Here is a 19,368-nt window from a genome sequence, read left to right on the forward strand (position 1 = left end):
TTAAACCTATATTGAACAATTTTTTAAATTTCTGTTATCTTTTGTAACTGTAACCTGTTGAAAAGCATTATTGTTCTCATGTTTCACATTCCAAAGTTTACAAAAATACTCGAGAATTAGAAATTCGACTACTATCCCTTTAGTCATTCACAAACGAAGAAACAAAATCAAAAGTAATGTTTCGAGATTGAAGGAATTCAATTCTTCTAATGAAAATAATTTTACCTATGAATTAAATCTCAATAAACAACTTTCAACAATAATATTCTCCTGATCATTTTGATACATGGTTATATCTGATATTGAGAGTTTGCAGCTAGAATAGCTATGTTATTGCTGTGATTGCTGGAAGAATCAAAATCAAAACTTGAGGGTGTCCCAAGAAAGTTCAGCAGTGTTTGAATGACTACCGACAACATTTTTGAGTTCCAGTTTATATGGGGTGCGAAGTAAAAGAGGGGGGTTGCGTCGTTGCGTCCATGGGATAGAATACATGAAGAACACATGAGTATTCTAAGTAAATTGGTTCAATTCATTTGCAAGAAAGCTGATTATCAATGAACTACGAAATACACAATGTAAGATTAAACTTGATGAATTGCGGTGTGGACTAATCACTATATAATATAAGCGTACTGGGATGATTTGTACTGTCTTATAAAGACATCAAAATAAGGTTAGAAAAATGAATAATAAAAATACAATTAAGTCTTTTTATAATAGAGAGTTTCGCTTCTTTTTATTTCTCTCGGTAATAATCTATCCAATATCCATTATTATGGATGTTTAAGCCGAAACATCCATAATAATGCATAGTTCCAGTTGTTGCATTGACTTCCAAGCAGAAACCCTCCATTTCGAAATGGTTAACTCCATTTGGCACATCATCTACTTCTGCTCGCAAGCAGTCAGAGTAGAAATGGAGAATCACAAGAAGGTTAACTATATTTATTGGAATTTAATTGAGATTGAGGAAGTAATTTGAAATAGTAAAATAGTCATGTTTAAAAGCAATGAAAACAGGGTTAAGCCTGTTTTTCATCCCCAATCATACCATTATGTATTTCTATCATTGATGAATGAATGGATGAATGAACTCACCTATGATTCTACAAAGATATCTAGGTTCGTGGGTGGATGTGAACTGTTGGGAAGCCAGAAGTGAGTCGCCGATGATGAGTGCTACAAGCAGGTTCATCATGCATTTGGCCGGGTTATTCCTCAATGGAGGCAGCAGAATGTACACAATCAGAGTAATGACCAGGAAAAAGATATTCACTACCAAAAAGTACGGGTAGACTTTCAATGCTTCCTTAGGTGGAGGCTCCGGGCCGAAACATCCATAATAATGCATAGTTCCAGTTGTTGCATTGACTTCCATGCAGAAACTCTCCATTTTGAAATGGTTAATTCCATTCGGCACATCATCTGGCAGTGGAAATTTGATTTGGCCATCTTCCAACAGAGCCGAACCTTCAATTTCATAAGCATACGGTACAAAAGCATCACAAGTGAAATTCTGATCAGTGGACACGATTACATGGAAATAGTCCCGCGGTACATCCTTCACTAACTCCAAGTTTCCATCGCTGTCTTCTCTGTATACTTTGTATTCCGGCAACTGTTGTCTCACACTGGTTGTGTTGTCTGGCACACAGTCCAGGTTATCAGCGACAAAACCATCCGGACAACACTTTTGAACACACTTTTTCACCTTGCAAATACAACCCCAGTACCTACTGTTGTCGTGCCAATATTGTCCGGCTCTGTACATTGTTCCATCAGTTGCGATAAAGGTCAGATCGTCGTCAATTTCTCCCTCAATAGGTACACTGAATTTCATGTCACATGCTGCCTCTTGACTGACTGTTATTGGCAGGTAACTTGCCAACAAAAGGCATGTTCCTAAAATAGTCAGCATTCTGGAGAAAATTCTAGGGCGCAGTGATCTAGAATAGTAATATAAAATCAACAATATCTACTTCACCTACAGTTCGTCTCCACTACGCGCACATTAATATATGTTTACAAAATATTCACAAAACCGACAGTCACTGAGTGTTCTCTAATAAACTATTCGCATTCATGAATTGGGTTACAATTCCAGTACAAAACTGTACCGTTCATCCAAGAATAGTATTTATAGCTATACCTATCCTTGCCGTTATCACCTATTGTCACCGGTATAACAATGACTTTCACGAATCTATTCAGCACGCTTCACTCTTGAAAATGTTACTAATTGATCACTAACCATTTTAGACACCTGAAAAATTCAACGTGGTACTGGAATTGTTTTCTCTAGGTATGTTGCCGTAGACTCTAATTCGATTCTATTTAGTGATGGAATCTAGTGAAATCCAGTAAAAACAAATCTCAATACTATTCGAAGTTGATATTTATGTGAAGTGTTTTCAAGTCGATTAAATGTTGGATAGTGATAAAATAATAGTTTATTCATTCAACTAGATATTGAACCAGTTGTCTTTGTTTTATTATAGTAGCTGAGTTTTCAGAAAAGGTTAGTCAACACTTATATAGTAGTATCAAATAAAATTATTCCAGTGAAGAGTAGGCCTATTCACGATATGAGGATATAAGAATTTATTGTGACTATAAAATTAAAATGTTTATAGCAAATTATATTGTGAATAATATAATAATTCCATAACCATAGATCAATTCTTAAAGTTTCAGGCAGTTGTGATATATTAACAGTAGTAACACGTTCTCCAGATATCAGTCATTTTCTACACGCATAACACAGTTCAATTCTATTTTCTCTGAAGGCTTCTTATAACCAGATAACTCCTATGAGGCACTTCACAAAAAAAACACTGAAACCACTAGAACTTGCGAAAAGTTGAATTGTATTTCGGTTTATTTTGTGGGAAGAGACCGCAAACTGAGATGGTCGCATGTGTACTGACACCGTGTAGCGCTACGTAGGTTAATATTTCAAATTGAACGCCAAAACGTGTTTCTGTGTTTCTCCCTCCAGGTTCGCCAACCTATCGGAGTTGCGCTCATTCCTGCTCACTGGCTCATGAATAATTTATCCTTAGTTGTTGATGAAAAAGTATTGTATTCCCTTGAGAGTTGTGTTTGTTCATTTCTGGTTTTCATATAGTAATGAATGATTATGAACAATACTACAACTTGCTCAGCTATGGTAGAACCCTCCTGATATCTCTGTTTCTGTCGACCCTCCTCTTCTCGCAAATAGACCTACCTCTCCTCACCAAGTTCTCTAATATTTGGAAAAGTATTAAGATAAATAAAGACAAGGCCTCGGGGCCTGCGATAAATTCATTAGCCTTCTTGAAAAAGTATCTAGAATTTAGATAAAGTCTTTTAGATAAACAGAGACATCTCTAGCGATCCTTTTGTATCAAGAATCGTTAGAACCACAGGCCTCGGGGCCTGCGATAAATTCATTAGCCTACTTGAGAAAGTATTAAGAATTTAGATAAAGTCTTTTAGATAAACAGAGACATCTCTAGCGATCCTTTTGTACCAAGAATCTTTAATATCACAGGCCTCGGGGCCTGCGATAAATTCATTAGCCTTCTTGAAAAAGTATCTAGAATTTAGATAAAGTCTTTTAGATAAACAGAGACATCTCTAGCGATCCTTTTGTACCAAGAATCTTTAATATCACAGGCCTCGGGGCCTGCGATAAATTCATTAGCCTACTTGAGAAAGTATTAAGAATTTAAATAAAGTCTTTTAGATAAACAGAGACATCTCTAGCGATCCTTTTGTACCAAGAATCTTTAATATCACAGGCCTCGGGGCCTGCGATAAATTCATCAGCCTACTTGAAAAAGTATTTAGAATTTAGATAAAGTATTTTAGATAAACAGAGACATCTCTAGCGATCCTTTTGTACCAATAATCGTTAACATCACTGACGGAGGCCTCGAGGCCTGTTATAAGTAATTTGGTAGAAACTTGAAAATGTATTTTTTCAGAAGAAGTCATAAAGATAAAATAAAGATTTGTAGGCCTCCAAGAACCGACACACACCATCACACTGACGTGTTGAAAATTCATTGATTCTTATTACCTCAAACATAATACGTATTCCTTCATTATTATTATGAAGTATATTAAGAAGCATCACGTATAATATCACTTATAAACAAGTGATTAATTAGTGAGTGATAAATTATTAGGTTTATGGAGGTATAAGCTAGTCTGCCTTGAGTCTGAAAGATAGTTATTACCTTATTATACAGGATAAATAGAATATGTTATCTTGATTCAATTATCAATTACCCAGGGGTTGATGTTACTTGATATTACTCCTTCACTCCTTCACTCATTATCTCCTTCACTCAATTAATCGAAGGAATTGTCTCTTTCTGAGTTTAATCTAAAATGAGGGTGTTAATCTGCGTGTTAATGACTTGCTGTAGCTTAGCTAGAGATGAAGAACTACATAGAAGTCTACTACACAGAAGTCTTTTCCTAATTTATTTTGATGTATAACTTCTATTAGGTACTCCCTCTTTTTATATTCAATATTCATATTCTTTCATTTGCAGCCAGGCTAGAATTTATAGATGAGATTTCTGTGTCTTCTCTATTTCTAACTATGGTTATAAAAACACTCACAAGTTTCAAATGCGAATTTAATGAAATACTAGAATCCTGTGAATCTAATATAAAAAATATACAATCAAAGCAACTCTATTTGAATGGAAAAGATCTCTTTGAATTTTGGTTATTATGTGTTGGAGAAATATCTACAGTACTACTCTTTTTCCTTCTACTTATCTTTTTCCCTTTTACTTATCTTTTTCCCTTTATCAGTATTATATAGCTTCAGCATAGTCTTGAACGTCTGTTTTATCTTGTATCGTTATCAAATCTCTAATTATGAGATATTTACTGTATTTAAATTATATTATATGCTATATTGGTGACTACTTGGCAAATAGTGGAATTGTCTCCGTCTTCTGCAGAACAAGCAAAAAGGATTACTAGTAGAAGATTACCGAGATGAAAACCAATATGGATAGAGTTTTGAATGGATTAGATTTTGTTTTGTAAATTTCTATAACCCAACCGTATCGGTTTACTATCATTCCCACGCGTGTTTCTTCATGTTGTACGCTTGCATAATTCCTATCATTATCATTTACCATCAGTGTACTTTATCCTGTCAACCCAATTACTTTACATGCATTTTCATAAAACTTTATCATGATTATCTTGTCATGTAGGATGTAGACTACCTTTGGGATTCCCTAAAAGTCCCTGTGTGGGACATGCAGAGTGAATGAAATATGTCTGGCAACAACTTCGATTTCAACGGGATTTCCTTGAATACAACTGGTTTTGGAAGCCTGGAAAGTACAGCTCCAGACGTTTTAGCATTCTAAAAGCATGCATCTTCAATATAAAAAAGTGTGCGACTGATGTTAAAATAAAACCGAGTGTCAACAATAACACGAAACCGGTTTATCCAAGTTCTCTTCAGATTAGAAATAACTCCTGTTCTGCAATTCTTATCAATACGCGCTTGCCAACTGAAAGTAATAATTTTTTACTATCGACTTGGTTCGTGTCTGATGATGATTAATTACATACTACACATGACGTCACCATTAATCTAAACTGGTAGCCTATTTATAATTTAGTACGTTTATGACGTAGGTACTCATTCGCGAGTTAGCTTCTACGTTATCGTACAATTCCTGTCTTGTTCGTCATCTATTCAGGGTTTTCTCTCATATAGGCTACAGTTTACAGTATTCATATGATAACCTGTTATTTATTTTTGTTAACGTTGTCCCGTTGATATCTTACTTGAAATGCCTACTAAAAAAGTCCAGTTCAGGAAAACTTTATAGTGGTTAGATTGGTCAGTTGAGAAAGAAATCTATCATTCAGTGCCGTACTAAACTGTAAAAGATAAATAAAAAACTGAAAGCTTCAGTTTAAAACATAAAACAGCTTAATTGACACTGTAAATAAGGCCTTGAAATTGTTAGTTTCTTGAACTTGAGAATAACGTATATTTCAGTAGGCCTTTACTACCTTTATCAGTGAATTATTGTATAAGGAATTCTAATAGATATGGGTGAATGACCACCAGTAATGAAAATTGTATTGCATGTCACCATCAATCAATATTGTTACAGGAACTGAATACAGTAATAATAATTAAATTATTAAACCAACTTTTTTCAACTTTTGAAAAATTAATGGTAGTTACTGTGAACTGTGAAACTTATATATTTGACTACATTGGATGAAGTGTGTAGCCTACTGGAACAGCAAATGAACAAAGGTTCCCTGCCCTATACGTACAAAAATAATTAGTGAAAAATCTCAATTTACTAAAATTGCAGACTTATCAAGTCAACTTATACAGACTTATCATCAGATGTGACGGGGAAATCGATATTTTATAATAATATTATCATCCCTTGATCTCTATTATCTTCACTACATTCTATTCATCTCAATATCCACCATTTCTAGGGAGTATTTATTCAAAGAGCTGTTAAATTTTCACTGAAAAGGGAGTATCAGCTAAATATTGTCAACAAACTGATAATAAATACAATATTGGATCCATATCATCGAGGATAGGATATCAGTAGTAAAAACTAAAACTATTGTTTATTGAAGGAATAAAACGATGTTTGCTTTCTTATCTTCTGTTTTCTTAGTGCATCTATTCACTATCCAAACTCCAATAGAAGCTATAAGCTACCAAATATTTGTTCTCCACTAAAACTTTTCAATGCCACTCGCCCTTATTGAATAAATTGATGTTCTATTATATTTTATTACTCTATTTTCCTTCAGCTTAGTGCTCTATAGCAACTTCCACATTCAGAATGTTTCCCGCTCTTGTCAATTCGTTGGCGGTACTTCCTATTACCATAGATAAAGGAGCATACTATATTTCTTGTCTCTGCTATTACCTCCAACTTTTCTTCTCTCTTCAGATTTAGGCTTAAGGATCCTATTCATTTGGCTGAAGATGATATACCGTTTCTATTCATTTGTGAATGATTCAACTATAGTATGCTAGCCTTTTATTTAGTTTTTAAAAATACGACAGTTCTCGACCTCATTGGGCAGGGTTCGATCACACAAAAATGTCAGCAGTGTTTCAACTGAAAACCTTTTTTTGGGGGAAATTTAGAAGAGGAGTGCACGTTGATGGGCTTGAGGGGGTGGACACCCTGCATTGTTATGTTATGTTTGAAAGGACGAATTCAAGGATCCAAAGGTTCAAATAACACCAAACGTCAACCGGAACTTATAGTGTGTCCTAAGTACGTTAGTTGGTCGAACCAATACTTGTGTCCTTTACAAGAACCAGGAGTTTTTCCCTATACTAACATCCCATTCATCACCTTGTTGCTTGCAGCAAAACAAAGCCCTTCTATCCGCCGCATGGCCCCAGTATGATGAGATTATATGAATGGAATTAAAAAGAGAATTGGAAGAGGACAAACAAGAAGAATACAGTAAAGAAGAGGAACAAGTAGTAGTTGAAGAAGAAGAAAACCACTTACAAAGTTACACAAAAAAACTTTTTAACTATCCGGTTAAAGTTTCCCACGATTAAATTGTAGACAGAATTTATTAAGTCATTAAGGAATTAAAAAGTAGTAGAGGAAAATCTTGTTTCATTTCGTTAACTCTTCCACAACTTGGTAAAGCTTTAACCCATCAATTAAATATAATTATTGTTATTCATCAATTTTGCGAAGCACCCATCTTGGTTCACTGTCTGACATCTATAATGATCTCAAATTTAATAATCGTCATTTATTTTCTTAAAAATTTAATATAAAATTATTTACGGGTATTTATTCGTTAGTAGGCTATATGGGAAACCCCATTAAATTTTTTCGAATCACGTTTATCGTGATCCCATTGATGAAGCTGCTTTAGTGAAATAATAATTATTATACATTATATCTGATTACTGTAATTTCATCAGGGGGGGGTCAATTTTCCAGCACCTTGTGTTCAGAATACGTCGAATAAAAAGCAAAATGCTCATGACTACCCAGCATGAGAGGAAAACTCAACGCATGCTTTCAGAGTTCAATTTTATTTTCAGCATATCACCGATGTTTTACATAGTGAAACTTTCAGAAAGTTATGGATGAGATCAGAAACTCAGATACTCTTGTTCTATTCTTCGTATTGTATTGCAGTATCTTCTCTAAAGTATTTATAGTATTCAGTATTAGTATGAAATAACCAATCAGTATATTTTCCACATGGTATTAGTACCGTAACGAAATCCATGTTTCATTGTATCCCAGTTTAGTTCTACCACAGAGTAGAGAAGCACTGGTATGCTTATTCCGTGGTTCTACCTTTTCCTGCATTCTCAATCTTTCGTTTTAAACTTCACACTGGAAACTGCCTTTTTATTGAATTTCTCACTTTAATCAGGAGATAATCATTTCTTCCATCCATATTTTGACCGTCTAGTCTTCAGAGAAGATTTTTTCACCCTCTATTTCTCCAAAAGATCGTTTAATCTTCTCAAAACCTTATTCATTTACGCCTGTCTCTCGCTTCTCACTAATTTTCCTTCTAATTTCATTCTTAGTCTATATCCGAATTTTTCTTCTTGCAGTGAATCAACCAGATTTAAGTTGAGATTTGTTTTTCCAAAGATTTAATTTCTATTTATCATAAGTCTTTATCAATTGAAAACTACTTTTGGAACACTTTTTCAAGTAGGGACCATATCTACTTTCAATACTACAATCAAAATATTCGTGTTCCCGAATTTTATGCAATTGCAATCTTCTCATTTAAGGCCATATAACTAAATGTATTCAAATAGATAATCCTGCACCGACTGTGTTCTCAAATTTGATATATCCATTTATATGGGCTTGCATGAAGAGATAGGAATTTCGCACGATTTGGCAACGTGGACATTTCGTCCAAATCTGAACTTGATCTATTCAGAGTATAATTATTATTCAAATATTTTTATATTTCTATGATCCTCAAGTGTTCGAAGTTTGGGTGAAGTTACTTGAAATGAACAATGTCTTTGTTACATCCATGCTATTTCTTAGTGCCATAAACACCATTCACGTTTAACGCTTATCTAGGATTGCATTATGGTCGCATTTACAGAATAATAATTTATCTATGGTTACATTTATTATGTTCGCATGTATTTTTTTTTCATTAGGGTTTTTCAACAAAAGTAAGTTCAAACAGGGATTTAAGCCAACGATGGGGTGGATCTATCTCCGTCAAACCAAGATGGTGCATACGGAAGGGCTTTAGCCGGCTCAAGCATCCATCCGATTCGAACGTGGTTTATAAAAAATTCAACAAATTTTCCTCATTTGAGAGAATTCAATGGTAATCATGTAAAACCAATCACTTCGCAATTGATTCTCCTGCATGAATCAATCATTATTTCTCACACATGATTAGATAAAATCATCCGTAACTACTGTACTTGCAAATCTTACATTTTCATTGTAGTCCGATCCTCAATTCCTCGGTAAAAAGTTTTTCCCATAATTTTGATAATAACATGACAACTCATCTCAGTGGTTTGTCTGCTTATCATCATTTTTGCGTCGTTTCCACCTGATGAAAAAAATCCCAATGATGAAACAAACATCCGTGAAAACCGGAAAACTGACAAGCTGCATCCTTTTATTCAACCGTCAATTTAAATTCCCTTTAAAACTTTCCTAAGGATATCCATTCCTTTGTCATCGAAATCGTTTCTACCACAAACTGAACTTGAACACTGTAAATAACAAAACTACTATTATCAGAGTAGGTAAATCATTAATTCCTTTTAGAGTTGTAAGAGATAGTTTATATTGGCAGAGTGTATCGATAGATTGTTGTCTATTCAATGATATTAGGAAGGTTATGAGGAGAGGAAGATATAATAATGTTATAGAATTCAAGTTGAAAATTTTGTTTCAGAATACTTGAACCCCCTCAAAATCAAATCTTGGAGAGGGGGGATTTCCATGAAAAGGTCTGCAGTGTGTAAAATGAATACTGACAAATTATTTTGTACAGGGTAGTAGAAGCTGAATTTTTTAAATGTGGTGGGGGGGCTGCGTCCATGGGGTTGGGGAGGGGTTGGTCATCCCTGCCTTATCTTTCCGAGTATTATTTGCATAGACTGACTATGTAATGTAGACTGACTATGATAAACTGACTATGATATGATATGACTGACCGAGAAATGACGAGTATTATCTGCATAGACTGACTATGAGATAGACTATGTAGAGAGACATTTCCAGAGTTAACGACAACTCTTGTGGGCTTGATCTATAATAGATCTATCCTAATTAATAGGGCTAATTTTGAAACGGTATGTGCCAAATAAGTGTTTAGCGTTCCTATGTGCTAGTTTCATATGCTTCTGACATTTGAAATGTTCAAATGGGATGAATTAGAAATAGTAGGAAAGTTTTGTTTGTTTTCATCTCTACGCTGACCGTTGTTCCCATTATTTTAAACAATAATAATATTTCGAAATATAAAACCTTGAGGCTCTGATAAACAAGTAAATTTACAAAATTGAATAAAACAACTGAATATTGTATAACTACCACAATATTACCATAGAGAAACGATAGCATAGGATAGCATAGCATACCATGGTATAGGACGTTTATGTCGCAACTTTTACTGTTATCCCAAGCCGATAGTTCACGTAGTTCTTTCCCATGCAGCTGTGTGACGCTGGTAGTCTCTCAAATTGTGCCGTTCATACACTATCACCCCAACAAAACAGTAAAAATTGACAATAATCGACAGTAATCGGCTTGAGATAACAGTAAAAGTTGCGGCATAAATTCCCTATACCATGGGATATCTACTTATGCTATTGTTTCTCTATGATATTACCTTCACAACTACTCAAAGAATTTACAAAACACGACTTTGAGCTTCAGTGAATAAGTGTAGTTATTTATAAACTATCATACCGTTGGAAAGTTTCCTAGTTGGTGTCCCAATTAGGAACTTCCGATTCAGATGACAGACAAAGTGAAATTAATCCACCATCCACACCAAGGGCTAAATAGATTGTCCGCTCTCCCATATTATTGCAGGCACTTGGACTAATTATCTAATAGTCGCATTTGTACAGCTGTTATGAAATAGTTTATCTGATGTGTGGCAAGTTAGATGGATAAATTTGTAGACTAAATTTATACTGTTTCCTGCATTAAGGCCTACTCGCATAATGAAGACTAATGCCAGCAAATATGCATCTGAATGCATGCATGAAGGAAATGGAAAACTTATCGTACAGTAATTCACAGTCAAGTCCACAGAAACATTGGAGTTTTATTAGCGACAGAAAGCTAGAAAATTAGAAATGACTTTTTATCAAGATTGAATCATTCATTATTCTGTGCGGAAGTGAAGCTTATCGCTTGTTGTGTCTATCAAGTGCCAAAATAACACTAGTTACGAATGTAAAGTGCTTGATTTTGATGGAAACAGTTTGGCGATAATAACAGTTATTCTGATGTTCCACACTGGACGTTTATAAATCGCGGACTTGAGCGTAGAAGTCTGTGGCACTATTCATCAGAATAATTATTTATTCAATTCCTTGACTATTTAGAAACGAAACCTCATTTTTTATTCATTCATGTATTCGTAGATACAATCACAAATAATTTATAAATATGATTAGGAAGGAACAACAGGCTTCATCAAGTGAACAAATAAATGCTATCTCCATTCTTTGTGCTCTTTGTGTTCTATAAGTCAATATGATTTTTTGTCCTTGACAATACTGAGAGATCTCGGAAATATATTGAAATAAACTGGGAGATATCGTATTTTTATTGGGATGTGTTCTTATTGATAATGCTCTCAATATATTTGATAATGCTCTTAATATCTTAATTCTAAATAATCTGCATGAGTCTACTCCATACAATCGAGAATTTTCTTGAACCTCTTTCTTGACTATCTCTGTTTCAACAATAATTTCGTCTTTTATTAAATCTGTCGTCGTTCTTAGAGAGTGAAAAATGTTCAATTATCTTCGTACATTCCCGGCTATTTCCTTTAACACCCGAGTAATTGACATTATCGGAGGTTGAATAAGTGGAGAGGATCCATCATAATCCAATGAATGAAATGATGGAAATAAATGCATTTGTTGTCAATATTTGCAGTAGCAGAAGTCTTCGGGATGATATTTAGCATTTAATTTGGATTCTCGTTTGATAATAATTAATCTAATGAGTAATATTATTGAGCTGCAATAAACAGATTACCATTGCATATGCGGCATAGAAAAATGGCACGTCTTTAATTGTATAAGGTTTATGAACTCAAACTCTGATTGATGATCATTTCCTACAATTCAGTACGGTAGCATTGTCTCAAAACACCACAATTCCATATATTTCTTCTAACTACATCACTTCCTTGATATTTTTAATTTCTCTCTCTAGCCTATATCAATTGCCGAATTATTTCCTGTGATAATAAATCAATAGAAATAGGTAGTTATGAATCTATTAAGAGAAAAATCAATAATTCTCTAGAGCCATTTAATAAATAATACTGGATCAATGCTACATTATACAATATTGATTAATCATTTCAAGATTATTCATTGCAAATATCCTGTAATCAATAACTATTCAACGAGCATTATAATGAGTATAATCAACATTGTAACACTTTCCTCAATTTGCACAAAATTTTCCTCCAATTAACAGCACTTTTCACAAACTTGATAATCATGTCAGCACAGCAGTCAGTTTTTCTCCTCTCTATGTCAAACTTATAAATTAACTGTAGACCATTTTCATAGAAGGAGACTATCAATATGAACAACATTGCGTATTTAGTGACTGATTGTATAGTAATAATTATCTAAAGGGGATAATAGTTTTTAAAGGTGTTTGTTTTTTCCACAGCTGTCTGAATTATAAGAGTAAATATATCTCTCATATTTATTGGGATTTCTGATTGTTAATAAGTGCCAAAAATTGTCAATTTTAAAGCAGTTTGGTCAAACAAATACACTAGCTGAGCAAGATTCCTAGATAATTGTTTAATTATTAAGATGTGCAGGTTCTATTATTTTTCCATTCCTCTATTTTGCAACATATACCCTAAATTATTAGTATATTATGATTGTTGTTATAGTTGCCGCATGTATTCACTTATACACTTTTATCTTTGTGTTGAGTTGTTATGTGGTTGTCGAAAAAATTGGGTCAAAAATGAGACAAATTACAAGTTGTCGCGTGATCTATTGACGTTATTCAACATTAGTATTTCTAACACTAGTACGAGCACTGTGTCTAACAGAGTAATCAACACCTGGTCTGGTTTTTAAACAAGGCCGGTTTTGGCCAGGCAAAACAATTTCATGATCTCCTTGCTCAAAATCATGAGGTTTTGTTGGAGTTGGATGGTTTCAAGAGGATTCACGAAGCAACTGTGTTACACACGGAGTCAGTCTAATCGTATCATAAAATGTGAACGTTCTCTTGAAAACAATAACTTTCTGATTCCAAAAAGCCTCAATTCCATGCAATTGTTAAAGATATTATGGGATATAAACAATATTCAGGAATCTATTCAAAGATGAAAGTTTTTGCTCAATGTTGATTTCAAGTTTTCTTCCGCATTTAATCGATACTTTCCATTAACGGCCACTTTCTATGCACTATCTCTTATTCTGTAGAGGAAAGAGTGTTTTTATTTTCCATCTTTCATGAAGAAAAAAACACTTTGCACTTTATGCAGATTATTAATTATGAATCAGTTATTATAGTGTTACCGGCGCCTATTATCATGTGAAATGTTGCAAAAAGAGAAATTTGTTCATCAATCCTATTTCATCACATTTTCCAGGTTAAACCCCAAGAGAAATAACTGAAGTAGGTCTTCAGTCCACTTTTCCTGGATTCCAGCTAGTTAATTGAATTTCAAATTTCATGATTCTCTTGAGTGCATTCTTCTATTATTACAGTTTACTGATATCATAGACACTGATAACATAATAATGTTTAATTTATTAGTCTTTATTGATACTACTAATAATCATGAGTGACTAACACTGGTATCAGGTGGATAACAGAATATCGGAACAAATAAAGAATCACAAATAGCTGAGATAGTTTATCCTGAAAGAGAATAATGTATTTACAATAGATATTGGAGAGAGAGAAGAGGAAATAAGAAAATGTTTAGTGGCAGTTGCAGTGACTGCCTTCCAGAATTACGCTGTTGTAAAAAGTACAACAGTGACAGTTTTTTTGCTGCACAAAACTATTGAATGGGGTGGTGTCAGTGAATGAGTCACCTATGCATTCCAAAACTTTCCCCTCATCGCTCCACTGAGTTGCAGTATCAACCGAGCAATGGTTCAGTCTTTAGGCGCCATTCAGTCGCGACAGTGCATAGTATGATATAGGGAAAGACTGTAAACGAACCAATAACACTGCAGAATTGTTGGCTTTGCTTGGTGTACTTTATTGAGCTACGAAAAGGTAATCATGCAAATGTTCATAGGCGTATAATAATCCAGTGAGATGGAAATAGTAATTATATAATTAATTGATATGTTCTGATAGTAAACAGAGTACATAACACTTGGAAAATTGGATGTCGTAAAAATTACAACACGCGACTGCTCGTGTGATTGAGTAAAGCGCGACTACCGGAAGGTTAATGGGAGAGATTAGAGTGAAAGAGAAAATGATTGAGATGGATACGGTACGATTTCATGTAGATTACAATATCGAGAGAGAGAGTGACTAAGAGGAAGAGAAAATAAGTGGGGATGGGAGAGAGACATAGTGTGGAGTGAGAGTAATTGCAAACGCACACTGCTACAGAGGGAGAAAAAATCAAACGATTGCATGTAGCAGATATAAGCGGACTGTATAACTAGCATAACTTCGCCCTCCAAGTTAAAATAAAGGCAGCCTATCTATCTATCTGTTTCTGTGTGCATTTGCCTTGAATGGGACATTTCAGCCAGATGACAAAATGTGAAACATTTAAAAAAATTAAAACTTGCATTTTTTGGCTTATTTCACTTATTCCTCTATTGAAGTAGGCAAAATAAAAATGATTTGGCATGTTCTCATAACAATACTATACAGTGAATCCATGAATATTCCCATTCATATTATGAGGAAAAGAATAATCCATATCAATTCTTGACGTTGAAATCCTCCGTTGGCATGATATCCATGCTGGGGCTTCAAGTCCCGAATTATTTTTCACAGTTTCATTAGAATTCTTTCCTGATGCTCTCATTGTCAATATTTCTTCCGTGCAAGATTTTTCGGCTTTGAGGTCTCTGGTGGGTCCACCTGTATTTTCTACCTGAAGGTAGAAAATGCAACAGGTTGATGGGATCGGAAAGGGTTGACCTATTGTTTATAAATGTGGCAATATTTATTCCTTCTCGATTTTGACCCTTCCCTGCTGCTGTTAACTATAGAGCGCACGTTTCGGAGTGGATATTTTGTGGACCCATGAGACGTCCGTACCGGTCGTATTGTTCAACCCCGTACTGGCCGGTATAAAACTGCTATAAAATTACATTTCAAACTTTCATCACACCACAAAATACTTATTTCGAATCAAACCTTGAGTTTCAGTACCTAGTATAGTTCATTTGACGAGAAAATAGAGTAAAAGCATTGAGAAATCATACTCTCTAGAGATCTATCTGTCTACGGCTCACAGATAATCTTTTTTTAAAAGCGGTAGTTTACATTAAATTTACTTAGAGCGGTATTCAAGACTATCTACACTTACTGCAAGATGAAGGATGGATGGAAGAAATTCAGATATTTCAAGATATTTAGCATATTAAGTCCTATGTTCACTCTATAAAATGTAATCTTAATTTACTAATAACTGAAATTAGAAAAGATTATAGATTTGGATAAATTTATTACAAGATCCAAACTTTGAGTCAGTGATAAACTGATTCAATTGCTTGACTAAACGTAACTCTCTCTTCTCATTCTCTCTGTTTTCTTCACAGCCCATTTTTAAATCTAATATTAAAATTTTATTATTTGTGTATTTTAGCTACAATATTCACTTATTATTTGGGGGAGCCTTAATTGTTTTCGTGAAAATAAATCATGATTCACTTACAGTCCTCACTGATGAAGAATCAACTCTATAGCATAGTTAAGATGGATTTACACCAAAGTTATAAACAAAATGTTAACTTGATCCTTGTAGATTCTATTAGATTGAACGGAACTTGACAAACACATATGTTCATCATGTGTATGATCAGTTATGTTCAATCTAATAGAATCTATAAGGATTAAGTTATTAACATTATTTTGTTAATAACTTTGGTATAAACGCAGCTTTAGTAATCGTCATAATCATGATACCTATATATAATTATATTTAACTTCGTGAGCTGTGTAATCTCGTATCAGTGAGTAAAAATAGATTAGGGGGGCTTTGTAATAACTCTAGTAACAACTTATTATCATAGTCCTTAAACTCATAAATCCATAGGTCCACTTGCCAAAACGCATGTGTAGCCTATTCCAGAGGAGAATCACAGAAACAAATTGTTCAGCACTTAAGCAAAAGAGGATTACCATGAATGAAATGTGACTTGAATTTCGAATTTATTGATAGCATATAGTGTCCGAGTAACAGAGAAAAGTGAAAGTTATATTGTTATGTGAGAAATTTATTATTAATATCGTTATATTTTGGCAGACTTTGTCAGATCAGACATTTGTATAATTTACAGGTTCAAATTAGGAAATTGTGTAAACGAATACCATTTTCAAAGAACTACCATACCGCGGTATTGAAGTAATGCTCTAAAATTTTTTTTTAGCTTTTAAAATCTACTCCTGTTGATGTTCTTGTTATCTTCTTGTTGTTCCTATCATTGGGGGAGTCCATGCTAGCAAGCATTCAAAAGGCACACCAATAATGGCACACCAGTGTTTAATGTTAAGTCGGGCCTAGGCCACAAACTCAAGTTCTGTCTCTTGTTCCTATCTTTGTTTATTATATATTTTTTAATTTATGAATATTGTATTTATATTACTGCATGTATTTTTTCTAAATTTTTAAGACGATGAAGAAGAAGAAGAAGAAGAAGAAGAAGAAGAAGATGATGACTTTTCTCTTGATTATCCATTATTTGTAAAAGTGGTGTGTACCGTTGAAATTTGAATAAATAAATGAATAGTCTGATTGTAGGATTATAAAATAAGAGTTTCATTGAAGTGCTACTCACCAATAATGGTGCACTCGAGAGGTGGTTTGTATTGAATGACTCTGTCGAAGAATAGTGCAGCGTATCCGATTAAGAGGCACACAACAAAAAAGATCAAACACTTTCCCATCGTATTTCTCAGTTTTTCAAGCGAGCAGTAAACAATCAGTGTCATCAGAAGAAAAACATTGTTTATCATAATGCAAACAGCATACAGCGTATAACTGTTTTGCATCGCATCACCGTCTTCATCTATACATATCTGTGCCTGAATAATAAACTCGAAAGATTCGTGGGTCTCATTTTTGAATGTGACATTCATATAATCGACACAATATCTTGATTGTTCATGTATTGAATGCCCCATTGATAAGTCAGAATTTTCGAATTGCTCGTAAATTTGGCCGTCATCGAGAATGTAGAATTCATTTGTTGGAAACATCCCAAATTCGCATGGGTTCCCCACGTGTGCCCCTATCGCAACACCACCGTTCGAGACCTTCTCGAGTTTGTTGACGTCTTTCGAAGAGTAAATGTCGAGTTCACCGAAATCCCATTGTTTATCTGCCACTTGACCGCAAGTCAGTGTGTTATCGTTGTAGCTGGTGACCACTTGGTTCAGGGGACAACATTTTCTCAAACAAGATTTGTAGGAACATACGCAACCGAAGGTGGTATTGGTGGAGTTTTCCCGCCAAAAGTGCCCCATTCTGTAAACGGTACCATCGTTGCCGATAAACTTGTCTCCCTGATCGTTACCGTGAATTATTTCACTTTCTTCTTCAGAACACAACCGGTTCGTAGCTACGGGAAAAACAGACGCTATTTGAAGGAAAAAAACGCCTCCAAAAAGTATCAGTAGTGCCATCTTGGAAAATCAACCACAAAACAAAGAAATTTATGTGAATAAGAAACTAAATCATAAAACTATTAGAGACTATTACAAAAGAAATGACTAGTGTTATGATAATTTCTCCATTATCACATCATGTGATGCTGTGATAATTATTACTACTGACTAGCGCGCGATTGGTTTTAATACTGTTCTATGAATGGTTGGAGGTTTCCTGTCTACAATACTGTGCTTCTTTTACAATACTGTACAAGAAGGAAGCTCTCAAAGATACGGATAACTCAGGTTATTAACACAGTCTTACCTGAACCTGATACTGATAAGAGGAAAAGTGTGGTATGAAACGCTAATATTTTTCCTTGTGAACGCATTCTCAGTATCAAACCCATATAGATGCAAACCTATCAAATTTAATATAGATATGATGCATATTGTTATCAGATATAAAACGATAAAGAAGGCTATTAATTAATAATTGAACGATAGCATGTGTAGCTCTCATGTAAAGACTTCGTCTTGAGTCTTAAGATTTAGCGGGAAAATTAATACATTGTGATTTCCCCAGTTTTTATGACTGGAATTCCATCAAACCGGTTTAACTCTTTCCACTCAATGAAAAATCATAAAATAAGCATAAATCAACGACATATGGTAAAGTTTCGCATAATTATTGAAACACAGAAGCACTCGGCTAAAATACGGTATATATAAACATAATGTAGGGTAGGCATACCGTACTGATTCTAAAACAAGTAGAGAGAAGAGAGATTGTTTGATTTAACTGTTCGCATGTTAGGTCTAGAGAGAAATATAGTGAATAATGATGAAAGGAGGACATGGGATACAATTATTTTGATACAGAGTTCCAAGAGAAAATAAATGGCGAAAATTGCATATCTATACAATAAGAGAGAGTAGAGTTGTGTTTGTTCGCATCAAAACATGTCAACTTGTGGATTGCATACCGAAAAAACGGGAATGATTTACATCTCCAAATTTTGCACATAGATTCTAGAAATATCAATCTCGTGCACCTCGAAGCCCAAATTTCAATTTTCCTTCTATATTTTTCAGAATTAATGTTCAAATTCCATTCATGGGACATGCAACTTCATAGGGCACGTACATTGATATTCAATCAGCTGTTCTTTTGAAATCTTCGGTTGGAATCAATTTACAATTTTCTCTAAAACTTACTTTCATATTTATGATTTTCTCCTTTCGTGATTATTGATTCTATCTATGGCATACATAATTT

At 34.2% G+C, this 19,368-nt stretch overlaps 1 protein-coding gene across 3 annotated transcripts in view; it reads right to left on the reverse strand.

The window, feature by feature from the left end:
- Positions 1–19,368, reverse strand: part of LOC111053888 (G-protein coupled receptor Mth2) — a 36,411-nt gene that overhangs the window by 14,270 nt on the left and 2,773 nt on the right. Inside the window, exon 1 of one of the 3 annotated variants that reach the window (XM_022340832.2) lies at positions 17,279–18,300. The exons of 1 other annotated variant lie outside the window; for it this stretch is intronic. In XM_022340832.2, the coding sequence (XP_022196524.2) occupies positions 17,279–18,125 (847 nt within the window). In that variant the 5' untranslated portion in view covers positions 18,126–18,300. Of the gene's footprint in view, positions 1–1,101; positions 2,944–17,278; positions 18,301–19,368 lie in introns of those variants that run through there. One more of the 3 variants, XM_022340839.2, reaches the window with a different exon arrangement.

Source organism: Nilaparvata lugens, chromosome 10 (assembly GCF_014356525.2).
Source record: "Nilaparvata lugens isolate BPH chromosome 10, ASM1435652v1, whole genome shotgun sequence".
Taxonomy (NCBI): domain Eukaryota; kingdom Metazoa; phylum Arthropoda; class Insecta; order Hemiptera; family Delphacidae; genus Nilaparvata; species Nilaparvata lugens.